General features: G+C 36.5%; 1 protein-coding gene across 2 annotated transcripts in view; it reads left to right on the forward strand.

The window, feature by feature from the left end:
- The window catches only part of HTT (huntingtin), an 87,308-nt gene that overhangs the window by 58,557 nt on the left and 9,688 nt on the right, over nt 1-19,063 (forward strand). For both annotated transcript variants that reach the window (XM_026846638.1, XM_026846639.1), the window contains 18 exons: nt 649-825; nt 1,081-1,157; nt 1,672-1,810; nt 3,456-3,578; nt 4,411-4,624; nt 4,811-4,956; nt 5,296-5,473; nt 5,758-5,853; nt 7,361-7,548; nt 8,832-8,958; nt 10,149-10,249; nt 12,506-12,660; nt 13,031-13,170; nt 13,333-13,415; nt 14,908-15,038; nt 15,213-15,342; nt 16,109-16,264; nt 18,852-19,042. In XM_026846638.1, the coding sequence (XP_026702439.1) occupies nt 649-825; nt 1,081-1,157; nt 1,672-1,810; nt 3,456-3,578; nt 4,411-4,624; nt 4,811-4,956; nt 5,296-5,473; nt 5,758-5,853; nt 7,361-7,548; nt 8,832-8,958; nt 10,149-10,249; nt 12,506-12,660; nt 13,031-13,170; nt 13,333-13,415; nt 14,908-15,038; nt 15,213-15,342; nt 16,109-16,264; nt 18,852-19,042 (2,552 nt within the window). The remainder of the gene's footprint in view (nt 1-648; nt 826-1,080; nt 1,158-1,671; nt 1,811-3,455; nt 3,579-4,410; nt 4,625-4,810; nt 4,957-5,295; nt 5,474-5,757; nt 5,854-7,360; nt 7,549-8,831; nt 8,959-10,148; nt 10,250-12,505; nt 12,661-13,030; nt 13,171-13,332; nt 13,416-14,907; nt 15,039-15,212; nt 15,343-16,108; nt 16,265-18,851; nt 19,043-19,063) is intronic.

The raw sequence follows: 19,063 nt of genomic DNA on the forward strand, positions 1-19,063 counted from the left end.
ATGCTTGCTGATTATCAGAAACACCAGTAAAATTAGCTGTTATTTACAGTCTACTCTAAAACAAGATTGGTTCCACAAGTGTGTGTTTCTCCCTTTAGCTTATTGGTGTTGAATTGGTGCTCATATTTAAAAAAAAAACCAAAACAAAACAACCAAACAACCCACCCACAAAATTTCTTTGCACTCCCTTTTAATCCTGAGTAGCCATCACTGTTTCTTATGATTAAACGTACTCAAACAATCCCTAATCCTTATCTGGATTTCTATACTGTCTCTTGTCTTGACTATGCTTATGTTCCTACCTACTTCCAGCAAGAGTTCAAGCTTCTCACTGTTTTCAAAACTTTCTACAATTCCACTTATGTCCCTCTAGCTTTTTTCCCTAGAAGTTGTATTCCCTACTTTTTATTTACTCTAGGAGTGAGCTTTTACAGTTAAACACCAAGCAACTTATTGTTCTTAAGAATTAAATAACCTAGTAACTCAAACCTATTCATATATAGGTGATTATACTGATCAGCTAGTTGTCTGCTAATTTTTTTTTCTAAATGCCTTTCCCTTTGGCTTCTAAGTCTTTGTATTCCAATTGATGATTTTGTGTGTGTGTGTGTGTGTGTGTCTGTTTTTCTGTTTTGTTTCAACATCTAGCCCACAACTCTGAAGAAGACTTTACAGTGCTTAGAAGGAATACATCTCAGCCAGTCTGGGGCTGTTTTAACATTGTATGTTGATAAGCTTTTGTGTACTCCGTTCCGTGTACTTGCTCGCATGGTTGACACACTGGCTTGTCGTCGGGTAGAAATGCTTTTGGCTGCAACTTTACAGGTAAAGATAAATATATTCCTCTGTAAATAAGATTGGGTAGTGCTAGCAATATTAGCAAGTGTAATGATTTAAAATACATCAAAATATGATGATGTTTAAGTGACTTCACTGGAATGGAACTTTTATCTAATATATAGATAACATGAATGTTTGCATTTTACTTTACATGCTTATAATTTTCCTAATCTGTTCAAAGTACCTATGGGTATTTTACTTACTTCTGTCCTATCAAATTCTTGTGACTGTTTCCTATAGAACAGCATTACTCAGTTACCAGTTGAAGAACTGGATAGAATTCAGGAATACCTTCAAAACAGTGGATTAGCAACAAGGTAAATAATACCAGTATGTGTTAAAATGCCAGACTAAATAATGTTTTAGTACTAATTGTGCTCTTCCCCCCCCCTAAACCCTGGCACTGACATAAATTCACAAACATTTTTAAAAAAAAAAAAAAAAAAAGTTCTGTTTTAGTGGATTATTGTTTGGTATCTGCTGAATGGTATGTCTGCAATCAAGTAATCTGTACACTAACTTTGATTCTTCTTATTAAAACCATTTACTGCATAAAACTGAACAGCTTGCATTTTCATATGCAAATTTCAAATCTAAATTAATTTTTAATCTTTATTGTTGGTAGTGCTGGGTTCATTTGTTTTGGCTACTGATAGCTGGTGAAATTTGCAGTTTTGCATCATATGATTGCATATATCCAACAAAGAACTTAAGACCCTACTGCTTTTCTGTCACAGGATTAGAACTGGCTCACTGGATGTCTTTCTATTTTAAAATTTTTTATAAAACTGACTAAGTTAGCTCTGTGCTGATGTGTTCTTCTATTTTCAGACACCAAAGACTTTACTCACTCTTGGATAGGTTTCGTCTTATGGTAGCACCAGACACAACTAGTCCTTCACCTCTGGTTACCTCACATCCACTAGATGGAGAAGACCAACCAGCTTTAGAGAATGTAATTCTAGACAAAGTAAGATTATGTTTAGAAAGAGTCACTAAAAGTGCCTTTGACTGTAAACAAGCTTTTGCTCATTACAAAATTATTTAAATACAGCTTATTTTTTCTATGCAGTTAATGTTTTCAGAATTGTCGATGAATCTCAAATATAGATAAATGAATGATTTCGTATGTGCTGGCTGACAGTTGAACTTAGGATGAATAATTAGTGCATGCATGGATGTTTGTTATGTTGACAGTACTGTGAAAAACTATCAGGTTTTGGTTTTTTGCATAACTTTAGTGGAAAGATTTATATAAGGTTCAGTAGAGTCAGATAGATACTCTTGTTTTCTTATGTGTTTACTTCAGTGATCAGTTTTATTTGTTTGTGGAAATCTGTTGGTTGTCTCTTGGAAATTTTAAGCATTACTTCTTGGTTTTCACTTCTCAGCTTTACTTTCAGAGAGCAATCTGACTATTTAACTTTTCCTTTCATGTACTTAGATGTGTTTATTTCAAAGCGGAGTGGGAGGCTAAGAGCAAGCCTTTTGGGGTGTGTGTCTTCCTTTCTAGTTTGTCCCATGTGGCACAGATAATTTCTGCTTTTCATTGCTTCATGTTCTACGGTGATACACAGTAATAGGAAACCTCTGTAACAGAGATCCAAAAATTATTTGATTAGCTGACAGTTTTGAGGAGACTGATAAGTATTCAAGTAATCTATTGATTTAGGAGAGAGATTGAGCTACTTAGCAGGAGGAAACACTTACATGTATCCAGAAACCATTTACCCATAGCTTTCTGTCTTCAAATTAATCAAATCTACATTCTCTGTAACTGTAAGTCTTGCACAAGGAAATAGGTTTTGTATGCTTCTTCCACAACCCCTACATAGTTCCTAGAGTATCTCAAGTTGGAAGGGACCCATAAGGATCAAGTCCAACTCCCTGCTCCTCACAGGGCTACCTAAAACTAAACCATATGAAGAGCATTATCCAGATGCTCCTGGAACTCTGACAGGCTTAGTTGCATTCTAATTAATATCAGCATATTCAGGATGTCCAGTTATGAGAGAGAAAACACAGAAAAGGGATAACTGAGCCTTTTTATATTCCTCAGTTAAATTAGTTATGTTAACTAATTCCTGTAGGCTTCTCACTAATAATTTAGGGAGTAAGTTTGCAGTGATGTGTGGTGGCCTTCATTTATTTCAGTGAATGTTAAAAGATAGATGTTATTTTCATCTGCTGATTTATTTGAATATAAAGATTTTTTCCTCCTTTGTTATAGTATGGGGTTTTTTTGCTGTTACTGTTATGTCTGTGTGACTACCGAGTATTCCATGTTTCTTTTTCCTAGATTTCCTCAGCTTTAGGATCCTAACACATACATCTGTGTTATGTGTTAAGCTTCTTTTTCCCTTGTTTCCTGTCCAGACTCTATGGAAGTAGACAACTTGCCAGTGAACATCCATTGGTCTAGTTTAAGATGGTCTATTCACCAGTTGTCTGTTTTGCCTTACTTTTTTCTTTGACTTTTTTTGACATTAATGTGGCCTAGTGATCTCTTAAAAGGATCACAATTCAATGCTAATGAGCAATTCTCCCCCTGACCTCATGAATGGTATTTTCTGAAAACAAATATGTAATAAATTTCTTTTTTTAAATTATTAAAGGACTGGTATGTGTCACTAGTGAGGTCACAGTGTTGCATGAAGTCTGACTCAGCACTGCTAGAAGGTGCAGAGCTGGTAAATAGGATTCCTCAGCCTGACCTGAACTCCTTCATGACCAGCAAGGTAACTTCTTTGTCAGATGAAACAGTCAGCTGAAGAGGATATAGTTATTTCTAATGTTCTTATTGGTAGTATTAATAGATTCTTGAATATAAACACTTCAGATTTCTGTAATACTCTTCTCAAATTTCAATACTTGAATTTCACTTCATTTTGGAAACTAAAGTAGTAGATATGTTTAATTTCTGTCCAGCAATGCTGCTAATAGTAGTACAGGTTGGGTGTATAGAGTGAAAGTGAAGGTTAGTTTATATATTGCAATCACAAAAATGCAGTTTTACCATTTTACTTAATTCTGTCTTTTTGCTGTAGAGTCTCTTACAAGGCCAGATATTTTTATAACCTTTTAAATATTTGTGCTAGATGACTTGCACTATGCCACTAACAGGCCACAGATAGTAAATCTGGCATAAAGGACTTGTATGGATTACTTTGTTTTCTAACCAAATTCTCTACATTACATATGCTGTAGGTATGCAGAAATAATAGTGGGAAACTTTTTAAAAATATTTTTCTTTGATTGACTCGTTTGAAAGTTTGTTACTCAAAGATTCCTTGTAAATAGGTCATCCTTAAGCTTTATTCACATATTATTCTGAAAATTTGGAATAAGCTTTTTTTTTTCCCCTCTGGTACATTAGTGTTTGCAATTTAAATGTGGAACAAATATGGGCTTAATTATGGTATTGTTACAGCACAGTAGAGTAGAGGTCATAATAACTAGTTAATAAACTCTTCATTTACCACCATATTAGTATGCCAGAATAGTACTGTCAGATACCTAGCTTGTCTTTAAAAGTAATTTCTTTACTTCTTATTTACTATTTGATTTCAGGAATTCAACCTGAGCTTGTTAGCACCTTGTTTAAGCCTTGGCATGAATGAAATCACGAGAGATCAGAAGAGTAGCTTCTTCGAAACGGCTCGTAGGGTAACTCTGGATCATGTGTCTGCTGCTGTACAAAACCTTCCTGCCAACCACCAGGTTTTTCAACCACTATTGCCAACTGAGCCATCAGCCTACTGGAAAAAACTAAGCGATATCTTTGGTAATAGAAATAATGGTCTTTTTATTCTTTCCTCTGCAAAGATACTTTACAGATGTCTTGTGAATACATGAACTTATTATTTAAAAAATCAGGATACTTGGCATAAAAGTGCTTATGAAATCTGAAAAACATTTATTTAGGGGGAAGAATTTGAACTGCTATATTTCATCCAGTCTTATTTTCTAGGAGATGAGGTGATATATCAGTCTACCATGACGCTTTGTCGTGCACTGGCTCAGTATTTGTTGTTACTCTCAAAACTACCAGCTGGTCTCCGTGTTCCTCCTGACAAAGAGGATGATATCCTGAAATTTGTAGTTATGTCAGTAGAGGTAAGAAACTACAGCATAATTAAAGATGTTCTGTCTCCCAACATTTCATGACAACTTTGGCTTAAAATGATCACCATTTTGATCGGTGCAGTTTTTTCTTCTTAACTGTAGAATGGGAGAATGGCCCTGCACTGATTTTTGGGACACTGAATAAACAGTATATAATGCTCTCAATTTTAATGTACTTAAAATAAATCCTTTTCTGTCAGGACAAAAAAAATCAATAAAATTTGATAATAAAACTTTACATAGTTGAGTAAAAAAACCTCACCACCTTTGGTTAGAAGTTCTTCTGTTGTGAAAATTTGTTATTAATGGGAATTTTTTATTTTTGCACAGGCACTATCATGGCATTTAATGCATGACCAGATTCCATTAAGTGTTGATCTTCAAGCTGCTCTGGATTGTTGCTGTCTGACATTACAGCAGCTTAGTCTCTGGAATTTACTGGCTTCTGCAGCTAATGTGACATATGCTTGCTCCTTAATTAATTGCATTAGATTTATCATAGAAGCAGGTGAGTCCAATTTGAGCAGCTATGAGAAAATTTTCTTAATATATTGTTAGTCACCACTGATCAAATACTAGGTGTCTGGAATTTCCCCTGAGTCCTTTTTAATTATTTCTTTGACAAATTTATTTTTGCTACTTTAATTTCTCATTTAAAATTTTGTGTTTATTTTTGAACTTGGCAGATGCCTTGGAGATATTAAATATTTGACTATTATGTGGGTTTGAGGAGAAAAATGGAATATGAGATATATAATGGCTGCATCTTTTAAATATTTTTGTCTAATTCAGTTGCTGTTGAACCTGGTAATCAACTCCTTAGCCCTGAAAGAAAGAAGAATACTTCAAAAGGCTTAAGTGAGGGTGAAGTTGATTCAAACACACAGAGTAAGTAAATGGTGAAATCCATTTTTGCTGAAAACTCACTGAAGAAATATTTATAGGTAGCATTTCCATTACTGATTTTTTAACAGTGAGAGTTCATCTGAGACCTGAGACCTTATTTGTTATTTGATAAATGTTTATTAAATAAAGGTTGTGATATATATATATATTTATTTATTTATATTTATATATTTATTTAACAGGTATAGTTGTTTTTTATTTGGACTTAAACATTAATGGAGATTTTTCTTTGGGGGTATTCTGTTTGCTGTGCAGCATGCTGCAGACTGAACTTTTTGAAAAGTTGTTGGATTTCTTGTTCTATGTGGGAGAGGTAGAATTTTTGTATTCCAAAGAATGGCAGATTCAATATCTGCCTTTCTGCAGTATGGGAGCACTGTGTTGAGGTGATGGTCAAGCTAGTCCACAAACACCATTGTCTTCCATATCCAACTGTGCTGGTACAATAAGATGCCACTTTGATCTATAGAAATTACCTGCTTGTGAGACTTAGCATAGAGCCAGCTGTAAGTCTGCTTCCTTATAAAACAGATGAGTTCGGTCACTTTAAAGTCTCACAAGGCCTCTTCTGGCTGGGCTTAGCACGTGAGCTGCCCTCCTGACAGATCTCAGGTACTGGTAATCTCCAGCACTCAGACTGGCAAACAGTGAAAGCCATTGCAAGGAGGGAGGTAGTAGTACTCTTCAACTAGCTGAAATATTGTAGAATATTTATTTGTATATGTCCTTATTGTGGTTTTGTCCTTTTTAGTAAACAAACTGTTTCATTAAGCAGCCGTGTGCCCAGGTGGCCAAGAAGGCCAATGGCATCCTGGCTTGTGTCAGCAATAGCGTGGCCAGCAGGGACAGGGAAGGGATCTGAGCCCTGTACTCGGCACTGGTGAGGCCGCAGCTCGATTCCTGTGTTCAGTTTTGGGCCCCTCACTACAAAAAGGACATTGAATGACTCGAGCGTGTCCAGAGAAGGGCAACGGAGCTGGTGCAGGCTCTGGAGCACAGGTCGTACGGGGAGCAGCTGAGGGAACTGGGGGTGTTTAATCTGGAGAAGAGGAGGCTGAAGGGAGACCTTATCGCCCTCTACAGCTGCCTGAAAGGAGGGTGCAGAGAGCTGGGGATGAGTCTCTTCAACCAAGTAACAAGCGATAGGACAAGAGGGAATGGCCTCAAGTTGTGCCAGGGAAGGTTTAGGCTTGATATTAGGAAGCACTTCTTTCCAGAAGGGGGTTGTTGGGCATTGGAATGGGCTGCTCAGGGAGGTGTTGGAGTCCCCATCCCTGGAGGAATTTGAGTCACATTGACATAGCATTGAGGGATCTGGTGTACTTGAAAATGGACAGTGTTAGGTTAATGGTTGGACTGGATGATCTACAAGGCCTTTCCCAACGTTGATGATTCTGTGATTAAGCATTTTTTGGTTTTCTTTATCTTTTTAAATGATGTGTCTTTTAAATAGATCCATAAAATTGAATTTCTTTTTCTCCCAACAAAGAAACTAAACATATTACTGCAGCTTGTGAAATGGTAGCTGAGATGGTGGAATGCTTACAGACTGTGTTGGCACTGGGGCACAAAAGAAACAGCAGTATCCCAGCGTTTCTTACTCCTGTCCTCAAGAACATCATCATCAGTTTAGCAAGGCTGCCTCTAGTGAACAGTTACACAAGAGTACCTCCCTTGGTATGTTTGTTATGTTTTGTTTTCAGGCTTTCAAAAGCTATTTGAACAACTTTTTGAAAACCAAACATGGTTGTTGCAGCTTATGTTTTACATCAGTAGAACTTCAACTTTTAGCTAGTTTGATCAGCCAGTTTGTCTTTTTAAGCATTGAGTAGGAAAACATTGTAAAGATACCAAATAAGAGTTCACTTTGGAATCAGAGCTTTGATTAGAAAGGAGTGTAGTCATTCCTTACATTCTTATGTGAAAGAATTTCCAGGTGGTAGTTTAAGAAGAGCAAGCAGTGACTTGGGTGCTTTGTTAGGGCTAATATTTTCTCCTGCTCAGTGGTATTGCTTTCCCTGGAAAGAGTGCAAAACCTACACTGCTACTTTCTTTATGACGCTTGAATTGAGAAATGCATTTTTTTGTCATGCTGACCACCAGAGTGATGCAGTGGTGCTGAGGTGTCTGGAGTAGTGTCTGAACTAACTCAGGTATTTGTGTAGGTACCATACCATGGTATGCCATGCAGATATGTCTGAATTGTATATTACTGTTCTTTCCTAAATCATCTTGGATTTTTTGGACAAGGTATTTTAACCTTTTCTTTTTGGCTGATTTAACATGGATTTAATAATACCTTGTGATTATCTGATCCATGTGTTTTTAGTATTGTGAAATGACTTTGTTTTGATAAACTTCAAAACCACTATTGGAAACATTTCTAGATTCTTCCTAGGTAGAGCAAAAGGAAGTTTCCTGATATGTGCAAGGCCATTTCTCTGGCCTTTCTCTGTATCTCAACACTCTGGTTTTGAGGGGATGTCAGAAGATACTAATTTTTTTTTTTGAGACTTTTTTGCCCACTTTCGGATGTATCTTCATGCTTTTTTTGGGTATCAATAGTATGTGAACTGTGTTTGTTGAATTACCTTTCAGCATTGTTGCTATGCAATCTAGGAGTCACCTGGCACTTGAATTCTAAACTGAAATATATGACAGGAATATAGTTGCTTTCAGATCCAAACTTGGACAGTAGGACTGAATAATTAATTTATAATGAGAAATATGAAAAAACAAACAAGCAAAAATTAGAAATACTGTGTAAAAAGTGTATTAGCTGTGTGTGATAGATATTTGATCTTTCTCTAAGCTTTTTTTGTGTTTGGAGAACTACTTTAATTACTGATGTCCCATTCCTTTTGATTGGTGCATACATATTTATAGCTAGAGAGAGAGAGAGAGAGAGTGTGTGTACTATTTCTGTTTTGGATAAGTAGATTTTCTTTGTATTTCTTCAGGTTTGGAAATTAGGCTGGTCACCAAAACCTGCAGGTGACTTTGGCACAGTTTTTCCTGAAATCCCAGTAGAATTTCTACAAGAAAAAGAAATCTTTAAGGAGTTCATCTATCGCATTAATACACTTGGTATGTATAACATGAAAAACTAATACAGTTGTCTCTTCTTGGGCATTTACCAGTGTTGTGAAGTTACTGAATAACTGAATCGTTGTTTATTTCTATTGGTTATGTGGAAGACAAATAATATTCCAGAGCAGGTTAGTAATTGTGCTGCAATAATTCTTACATTTCATTCAATGCAGAGGAAAAATTACAGAAAGAAAGACCAAAACTATTTTGAGGGAGATGATTTCAGTGTGCTTTTACAGAATGGCCACTTGTTTTTTGGAGCATACACTTGACAGTGTATTTTAGGATATTTTGTTTCCCTCTTTTTTTTTTGATTCATGCTTAGTATATAAATAGAATTTAGTTCCACACTCTCAGTATTTTACATGAGATGCTGTCACTTCAGAGCTTCTGGATATGTCAAAGTTTACTGAATGAGAGTAGTCGGGCTTAAGAGTTCGAGTCTTTGTCAACAGATGAGACTGTCAAGGGTAATGCATCAAATTTCACATATGCTTACAGAAGTTCTTTGGGTTTGGTGGTTTTTTTTTGGGGTGGCTTTTTTTTTTTTCCATCCTCTGATCTAGAGGTTAATATTAGACTGACTTGTGGTATAGCGCTGATATCTGTTTGATCACTATAATGCCTGAGATGACATTCTCATTTTTGATTCTTTTAGATATCATTACTGTAAACTGCAAGGTATTTGTTATTTGGGAATCCTCTGCAGTTTTATAGCTGAAAATCTGTTTGGAAAAACTTTGAGAAGCACTTGCATTTTAATGGCCTATTCCTAGGCAATTGAGTCATTTTGCTTTTAGGGCATGATGACTTCTTGGATCATTATGGGATTCTCCACAACTTACTTTCCTGTGAGAATTGGCCAGTTTTCTGGATGATTTTCTGTGTTGTGAAAACCTGATAGATCTCAATGTTTTGAAAGCTGGACAGCCAAAATATTTAAATGTATACAAGAAACAACCCAAACAGGACCATTTAAATAATAATGTGCAGAACCCTTCTATAGGATTCATCACTTCCTAAAATAGAACAGTTTAAATCCAAGCTGTAGTGATTACAAAAAATGCCAAGTCAAATAAGAAGTGATATGGAACTAAATCTGGGGAAATTATATACCATTTTTTAGTCCTGTTCCATGTTTAAGTTTGTATCAAGACATCAGTGGCTATCTCTGAATGTTTCCATAGGATGGATCAGCCGTACTCAGTTTGAAGAGACTTGGGCTACCTTACTTGGTGTGCTTGTAACTCAACCTATTGTAATGGACCAAGAGGAGAGCCAACAAGAGGTGATGTCATTCACCAAATTTTTTTAAATTGAGTTTTACTTAAAGTAAGAAAAACGTTTTTATTGGTAAATGTGTAAAACAGAAAAGTAGTGACTAAAACTAAGAAATCATTTCTGGCTTATATTTCCTTGTCTTTATATCTGTATGAGTTCAGACACACCCATCTTCTGGCTTAAAGCTTCTGCAAGCATGTAAATAGTACAGAAAAATTCTAGTCAAGCTGTTTCAGCTTTATTTTAGTATGTCACTCAACACACACAGTTCACAGTTTGTTTGATTAGATGTTTGGCTTTAGGCACAGAAAGAACTTGGAAAGAAACAATGTGTAAGAGAACTGTGCCTTTAGGAAATACACTAGTTAACTGTAACTAGTATGTATTACTGCAATTATCTGTGCTATCTAATAATCAAACTTCAAGGGGAGTTACTTTGGTAAGGTTTTTTGTAAGATTCTTGACTAGAAATGAATTGACCTGGAGATGCATACCCACGTTTCTCACTCCTGGTTGTAGACTGTATATTGGATATCTGAGCATCTAACTTCGATGCTTCAGGTAAGGGTTCAGAATTCAGTGGAGGGCACTTGGGGATCAGAGCTGAAGAAATTTATCTATACCAAAACTAAAGATGAGAGTGAACTTAGCTATCATGAAAGAGGCTTTCCCTCTTCAGATGTCTTAACCTGCTCGTGAACTGGTTTTACTAGATTCTAGCTCTTTGACCTGAAAGATTTTTTTGTCCTAGACTCATACAGCGTTCACTCCCAAATTGTGAACCATCCTGATGTGATGTGCAGAGTCTAAAGCATTTTGAAGAATTCAGAGGGTAGATGCCCACAAATAGTGGATCATGGGTAGCAGTCATAGGACTTTGCTTCCCTTGTTTCCTAGGCATCAGACTCCAAAAAGGAGTTGGGCATCATCATCTCTCTTTGCTGGGTTAGCATTTTCTGTTAGACTAACTTGGACATTTGTTGTGCAGCCTGCACAATTTTTGACTTAACTCTTTTCTACATAATGGCTGTGTTGGATCAGACTTAAGGCAACCTAGCTATTGGTAGTTCCTTATTTGTCACATAGAGAATGTTTATTTGTAGAACAGGAGTAATATTGCTCCTTTACTTTCCAAGGAAAGCTACTATGTTAAAAATGGCAAATATTTTAAGCACTACTATAAATTCCAGTATGTTAATTTTTTCTGAAATAAAAACATAAGATTCTTTTTTTTAAAAAAAGTTGAAAATTTGTTACCATCTTATATTTTCTAAAAAGGTTCAGACTGTCATGTGGTCTGATCCTTTCAAAAAGGAATCAGAATCCATACAATGAAAGCAAAAACAGAAGCAGCATCCTGTCTCTTTGGAATCTGCAAGTGTTTGCGCTGCTGTTCTAATTTTAGTTTGTAAAAAAACCAAACTGATTTAGTGAAAGTACTGATGATAAACAGTTCTGAGCAAAAACGTGAAATGTAGTGCGAAGATTTTTGCTACCATGAACACAGGGAGGATGAGTTACAACCCACAGTGCCAGAAGTTAATTCTAAGATTTATTTAAAAAAAAAAAAAAAAAGGGAAAGAATCAGACTATTACAGTGGTGATGATTTACAGTGGCAAAGTACTTGATGCAATGTGTATAGTTCCAAATACTCCTATTGGGGAAAAATGACAGTGCCTCAAGTATGAATAATAGATTGAATTTAACCAAATATTTTAAGAAAGTGGTGTTACAGTTTTCTCACACTTTTACAGTGGTACTAAATACTGAATGTGTAGCATGTTGATTTAGAGGAAACATTGGATGCATCTGGATAACGATGCCCAGAAAGATGCTGCTGAAAATTCATTATGAGGTTGAGTTTCATTCCTAAATGGGCAGTTAGTAAAAACAGTTAACATGGATCCTTCTCTGAAGAGTTTCCAACTCAGATTTGGTCTTACTTGAGGTTTTGTTTCAACAGGTAGCTACTGGGTAGGTGCAAACAAAGAAACTAAACACTTTGAAATTTCCGAAATGGACATCTTGAGGTTTTAATGCTGTTGGGATAAGAGAGAATGTATGCAGAATGGCTGATGAGATGGGTGTGTTGCTGCTACAGTCAGTGCTTTGTGCATATTGCTTATATAATGATTTCTGGATGGGAAGAAGTCTAGATGTTAGGCTTATTAATGATAATTTAGTGGAAGGTGACAAACTGATATTCAGGGGTTTTGGGATTATTTTTTTGACAACTCAATTTACAGTAAGTTCATTTTACAGGAAGATACAGAGAGGACCCAAATTAATGTTCTTGCAGTACAAGCCATAACTTCCTTGGTGCTGAGTGCAATGACAATACCTGTTGCAGGCAATCCAGCAGTTAGCTGTTTGGAACAGCAGCCCCGCAACAAAGCTTTAAAAGCTCTGGACACAAGGTATTTTATTACTTGTTCTAAAATGCATAAAAGTTATACTTGTGATTAATACATAATTACAGTTGCTAGCTGTAGCAAAAATATATATAGACTATTTTCTACGCAAGAGTCTATACAGATGGATCTGTTTTCACAGAAGTTACATGGACTTAGCATTGCGAATCTGCTGAGTTAAAAGACTAACTGAAAAAGTGTGATATTGGAATCTAGTAAACAGTGTGTGGAATTATTTCTCAACATTTCTCAGTTTTAGCATCTCTTGATAATGAAAATAAGCATAGACCTATAACATTGTAGAGTAAGCTAATCCGACTTGCACAAAAATGTTAAAGGGAAAATATGTTTAAATTGATTTCTGTTGGGCTTTCAGGTTTGGAAGGAAGCTAAGTGTTATCAGGGGAATTGTTGAACAGGAAATCCAAGCAATGGTATCTAAGAGAGATAATATTGCTACTCATCACTTATATCAAGCTTGGGACCCTGTTCCATCGCTTTCTCCTGCTACTACAGGTAAGTGCCTTTCTGTGAGGGGAAGGGGAGAGTGAATTTCTTTTACATTTAAAAAATATAAAAGATACTCTTCAGAATTTATTTGAAATCCAGTTTGAAGGAGATTAAGCCATGTTCAATCTACTTTGTGATGCATATTTTTAAAACTTCTTTTTGTTATAGGTGCTCTTATCAGCCATGAAAAACTCTTACTGCAGATCAATACTGAACGAGAAATAGGAGATATGGATTATAAACTGGGACAGGTTTGTTAAAACCTTAACTTTGAACTTGACTCTTACTACATTTCTACCAGTTTGTGAAAATTCAGTTAAGAGGCATTGCTTAACATAAAATGTAAACTAAAAGCTCCGAGGGATGCATGATAGATCATAACTGGGTGACTCCTCTCAGCCAGCTGTCCCACCTCTCATGGAATTTTTGCTTGTGCATGTGAGGTCTACCTGTGAGCCAGCTATTGAGTTTCATTTCAGCCTTGTGTGTTAAAGAGCCCTTGTAGTGTTAGCTTCCACTTTAACTATTGGATTTTAAGCTGCTATTACATGCTTGCAGTAGTCCTTCGGAAATGAAAAATCACTGGACGTAAAATAAGCGGTATTGGTTTAATTTTAAATGAACCCAGTGTAGGACATAAATTTCCCTGGATGATGTTAGTTAGAAACTTAGCACTACATACAGTGAATAAAAAAATAGTCCTTATCCAATTATTTATCTCCTTGAAAAATTAGTCTTTACATGAAGTTACATGTAAGTTTTAAACGTAATATTTGTTTCACTATTTAAATAGTATGTATTAGTGAAAAAACTTAATGTAACCTGAGTTTAGTTATTTATTTTTCTTGAGAAATCTTGTGCATAGGGAAGACTAAATGATCACTTGTTTGTCTCAAGGCATCTGCATGTTCTCTTGAGATTATGAATGGCTTGAATGTTCCATATTTGCAGGTTTACAGACCCTGTGTGTTATTTACCAAAACTGTTAACTGTGTATCAATACTAGTCATTAGGCATACTACTTGAAAAATAAATAAATGTGCGTATATTTTTACATAACATGAAAAAGAATTCTATGTAAGGGTGGATTTTTGTCTAAGAAAGTAGTCATGAGCTATGTAAGATAAGTAACTTTAATACCTGTATTAAAACACAGGCAGTGAAACTTGTATTTATACAACTTCTTAGTTCTTCTTTGTAGATAATAGTTAATCTAGTCTGAGTCGAAGGACTTAGCCTTATCTGCTTTCAGAAGAAAGGTTATATTGCAATCAGATATGTTGAGTTATGGTTTGAGAAGAGTTAGGAATGTGTTTTCTATTGAACTGCAGTTATTACAGTTCCTCTGAATTATTTTCTTGCTTGATACAAATTATAAATATTTAGACTTTGTTTTAGATTTTAGATCTGGTATGTTGACTTTGGGATGATGCATGCACATTGTTAGTGTGGGTTTACAGATTAGCCAGATGCTGCTTTCAGCATCATCTGTATTTCTGTGTAGCACATGATGCTACTGGTTTTGTTGTGCCATACAGTTTAAAGTGAGTTAAACTAAAATGTTGAAAAATGTTAAAGAATAGTGATGTGCAGTTCATGTAAATGTTATTTGAGGCTGTGTGTTGCCTGTCATTTAAATGACAGGTGTTTTGTTTCTAAGATTTTTCTAATCTGACTTGAGGGTGTTATATGTTGTGCTTCTTTTCTATTTCTTTTTCTTTTTTTTTGTGCATGTGTTACAAGGTCTCAATACACTCCATATGGTTAGGAAATAATATCACTCCATTGAGAGAAGAAGAGTGGGGTGAGGATGAAGAAGATGAGAATGACATACCTGCTCCTTCCTCACCACCAACCTCTCCTATTAACACCAGGTGACTGACTTTTTCTTGTCTCGGACTTACCAATGACTTTTTGTCTCTTCATGTTGAGTTCAATAAACTGGGTTTATAAATTGGATGCTGGTAAATAACTGTGTTATTTCAAATCAAGTATTTTAGCAGGACTTAAGACTAGCCATTTTAACATTTGTTTATTGTGCCTTGCAGGAAACACCGGGCTGGTGTAGATATACATTCTTGTTCTCAGTTCTTGCTTGAACTGTATAGCCAGTGGATATTGCCATCAAACCCTAGCAAGAGAACGCCAGTCATTTTGATTAGCGAAGTGGTGCGATCAGTAAGTCTAAACTATTACTCAGGGTCATCATTGAGTATATGTTACCAAATATTCAGAGCTAAGTAGCGTTTGTAAAGCACCTTTTAATATATGAGAAACACTGATATTTTCTTAGCAGTGCTTTTATATGGGCAGTATAGAACTATAATTTGAGCGATTATAACGTTATACTGATTTAAACTATATAAGCATCTGGATTGCATATTTTGCTACTACATTATAAACACTATTGTTAATGATAATCTTTTACTTGACTACTTGCTAAAAGTAAATTTCAGGATTTTATTTATCCTATCTCTTTGTAAAAAAATAAAGATGGAACAACAATGTATTAGAGGATTAAACCGGTTATTGAACCTTAGAAGCAAAACTAAAGAATGTGGGTGTGGAATGTGTCTTGATAACCATTATTCATACCATAAAAGACTTAAAATAAAACTGTCCTTGCCAGAGAGTATGTATTGTGCATTTTGGGGTGTTTTAGTACATTGTAAATGGCAGTGTGAATTCATTTTCCAGAATTACTTACTACAGTGGATTTGGTTTTGTACACCATTTGGTAAAAAGGGCCATTTGGAGGTAATTGTGTTCTGAGATGGATGGTGGAATTAATTCTGGACAATAGTACTTTAGCCACTTCAGTTAATGTTTACATATTTAATAGATGGATCGAGGAATCTTTTGCTGACAGTTATAACAGAAGGGAAAGTCAGGTTTGGCTGTCTGCTAATAGGCTTTTTTATATTCAATTTTAATTTGTGTACAGCTTCTGGCAGTATCAGACTTATTTACAGAAAGGAATCAGTTTGAGATGATGTATACAACATTGACAGAATTGCGAAAGGTACATCCATCAGAAGATGAGATTCTTGTACAGTATTTGATACCAGCCACTTGCAAAGCTGCTGCTGTTCTCGGAATGGTAAGAAATTCTCATTGAAGTTTATTGCAAATTCATGAGTGTCTAGGTTAGCTCATCTTTAGCTTCTGCTGCAAAATCTGATGTACTTGCGAAAAGTGGTTTGTCTCCATGAAAATCCCTCAGCTGATCTGCACAGCTATAAGAAGTAATAGGATATGGATTCTGGGCTTTCAGAGGTTGCAAACATCATCTCCTGTTTCCCCATATTCAGATAGAAAGGTTGTTTGATTTGGGTTGTTTTTTGAAGTTTGAATTTAACTTAATGTGCTTTTTGGTTTATCTGACTCAGCTGAGTGTTATCTTTGCCCTGGACTCAATTGTTACATTTCAGGGCAGAAATGAGGACTGTGAAACAGCTATTGCTAGATCTGTGTCACAGGTGAGTGGCTGTAATCTCATGGGAGGCTAGGACAGGACATGTGATGAATACATAGCTTGATAGTCAGGTATCCCTTTTATTTCCCTCACTCTTCCCTCCATTGCATCGTTCTGCACTTAGGGAAAAAACATTATTTATGCAAGTTTTTTAATGAAATGTGTTGCTGTTTTATAATCTGTAGATGAGAGAGCAGTAGTATTTTTCAATGGACGTGTCAGAGTGAGATTGTTTAGAAGAAAAAATTACAAGTTACTTTGGAAGAAGTTAGCATTTCTAGAAACTCTACAAGACTAATATAAAACTATATGGGTAATAGTGATAAGAAAAGTTTTGAAAGACTTTTGGGCTAGGGCTTCCAGTAGCTATTGTAGCACTAACCGTGCAAGGGAAGGCTGTGAAAGTAATGCCAAACATGCAGAAACAGTTTTAGAGATCAGCTTGTTCTGACTAGGCTGTAATTTCCCACTCAATGAACTAATAACACCTTCTCACAAGCAAACAGCTGAATATAACAGGTTAGTGGGAGGGCAGAAGAAGAGTTGATTCCATTAGGAGTTTCTTGTCCTGTGCTGTTATATAGAAACTCTGCTTAAAAAGAGCAACTAGAGAGCAAACTGTAAAACTGGCCTGTATCTTAGATACTTCATGAATACAGGACAAGGTAAAACAAATCATTTCTACTAAATACTTGAAATAGATTGTAAGAAAAAGACTTTTAAAATCTAACAGTTTAGAATAAATTTTGCATATTTCAGTAAGTTTCTGTACTTTAGTAACAGGGAGTGAAGTATCTGATACAGCTTGATATCTGAAGACTAAACATAGAATCACAGAATCATTTAGGTTGGAAAAGACCCTTGAGTCCACTGTTAACCACTTAAACCATTTTTCTTAAGTGCCATGTCTACATGTCTTTTAAATGCCTCCAGGGATGGTGACTCAGCCGCTTCCTTGGGCAGCCTGTTCCAATGCTTGACAATTGTTTCGTTGAAAGAATTTTTCCTAATATCCAATCTAAACCTCCCTGGCACAACTTACGGCCATTTCCTCTTGTCCTGTCACTTGTTACTTGGGAGAAGAGACTGACCACCCACCTTGCTACAACCTCCTTTCAGGGAGCTGTAGAGGGCGATGAGGTCTCCCCTCAGCCTCCTCTTCTCCAGACTAAACAACTCCAGTTCCCTCAGCCATTCCTCACAGGACTTGTGCTCTGGAGACTTCACCAGCTTCATTGTTCTTCTTTGGACACGCTCCAGCACCTCAGTGTCTGTCTTGTAGTGAGGGGCCCAAAACTGAACACAGTATTTGAGGTGTGGCCTCACCAGTGCCGAGTACAGGGGTAAGATCACTTCCCTAGTCCTGCTGGCCACGGTATTTCTGATACAAGCCAGGATGCCATTGGCCTTCTTGGCCACCTGGACACACTGCTGGCTCATACTCCCCATGGTCCTTTTCCACCAGCAGCTCTCCAGCTATTCCTCCCCAAGCCTGTAGCACTGCTGGGGGTTGTTGTGGCCCAAGGGAAGCCCCCGGCATTTGGCCTTAGTGAAACTTCCCCAATTGGCCTCAGCCCATCGCTCCAGCCTGTCCAGATCTCTCTGTAGATGTTTTCTGCCCTCGAGCAGATCAGCACTCCACTCAGCTTGGTGTCATCTGCAAATTTACTGAGGGTGCACTGGATCCCCTTGTCTGGATCCATGGGAGTGGTAGAGAAAGATGTGTAGGTCTGAGTGCCAGTTGTCTCAGAGAACAAACACATGGAACACTGTACTGTGAGTTGAGTGGATGGCAGACTGGTTTTTTGGATGCAGACTATAGGCATCTACCAGCCAGTTTCAGTCAGAAATGTCCTTTGTGGCTAGCTGGAAGGCCATAAAATTTCAACCATCCAAGTCCTATATGTAGAGGATTCTTAAGAGCATATATTGTTTACTAAACTAATTCTTATCTTGGTTTTCTTGGCTTTAAATCATGAGATAACTTTTTACAGGTAAATCAAATAGCATCAGTTTGCTAACTAATCTGCAAATCATTTCTTATCAGATTATGTTAATCTTGTGATATTTGATTAAAAGTGGTTTTAAGATGAGCTCTGGTTTGTGCCATATTTTCTCCTCTTTGATTTGTTCCAAGTATTTCGAAATGACAGGAGTCACCAGTACTGAGCCAGTTTTGACTTCTAATGAATACTCTCATTGGATGTATTAGGATAAAGCTGTGGCTGAACCAGTAAGTCGACTACTGGAATCAACCCTAAGAAGCACCCATATGCCAAGTCGGATTGGAGCTCTGCATGGAATTCTTTATATCCTTGAATGTGACTTGCTTGATGAGACAGCGAAGCAACTCATTCCAATTATCAGCGAGTATCTGCTCTCCAATTTGAGAGGAGTTGCACAGTAAGAATTTCCCCCCCCCCG

The sequence above is a fragment of the Athene cunicularia genome, assembly GCF_003259725.1.
Source record: "Athene cunicularia isolate RWA chromosome 4 unlocalized genomic scaffold, athCun1 chr4_part1, whole genome shotgun sequence".
In the NCBI taxonomy this organism is placed as follows: domain Eukaryota; kingdom Metazoa; phylum Chordata; class Aves; order Strigiformes; family Strigidae; genus Athene; species Athene cunicularia.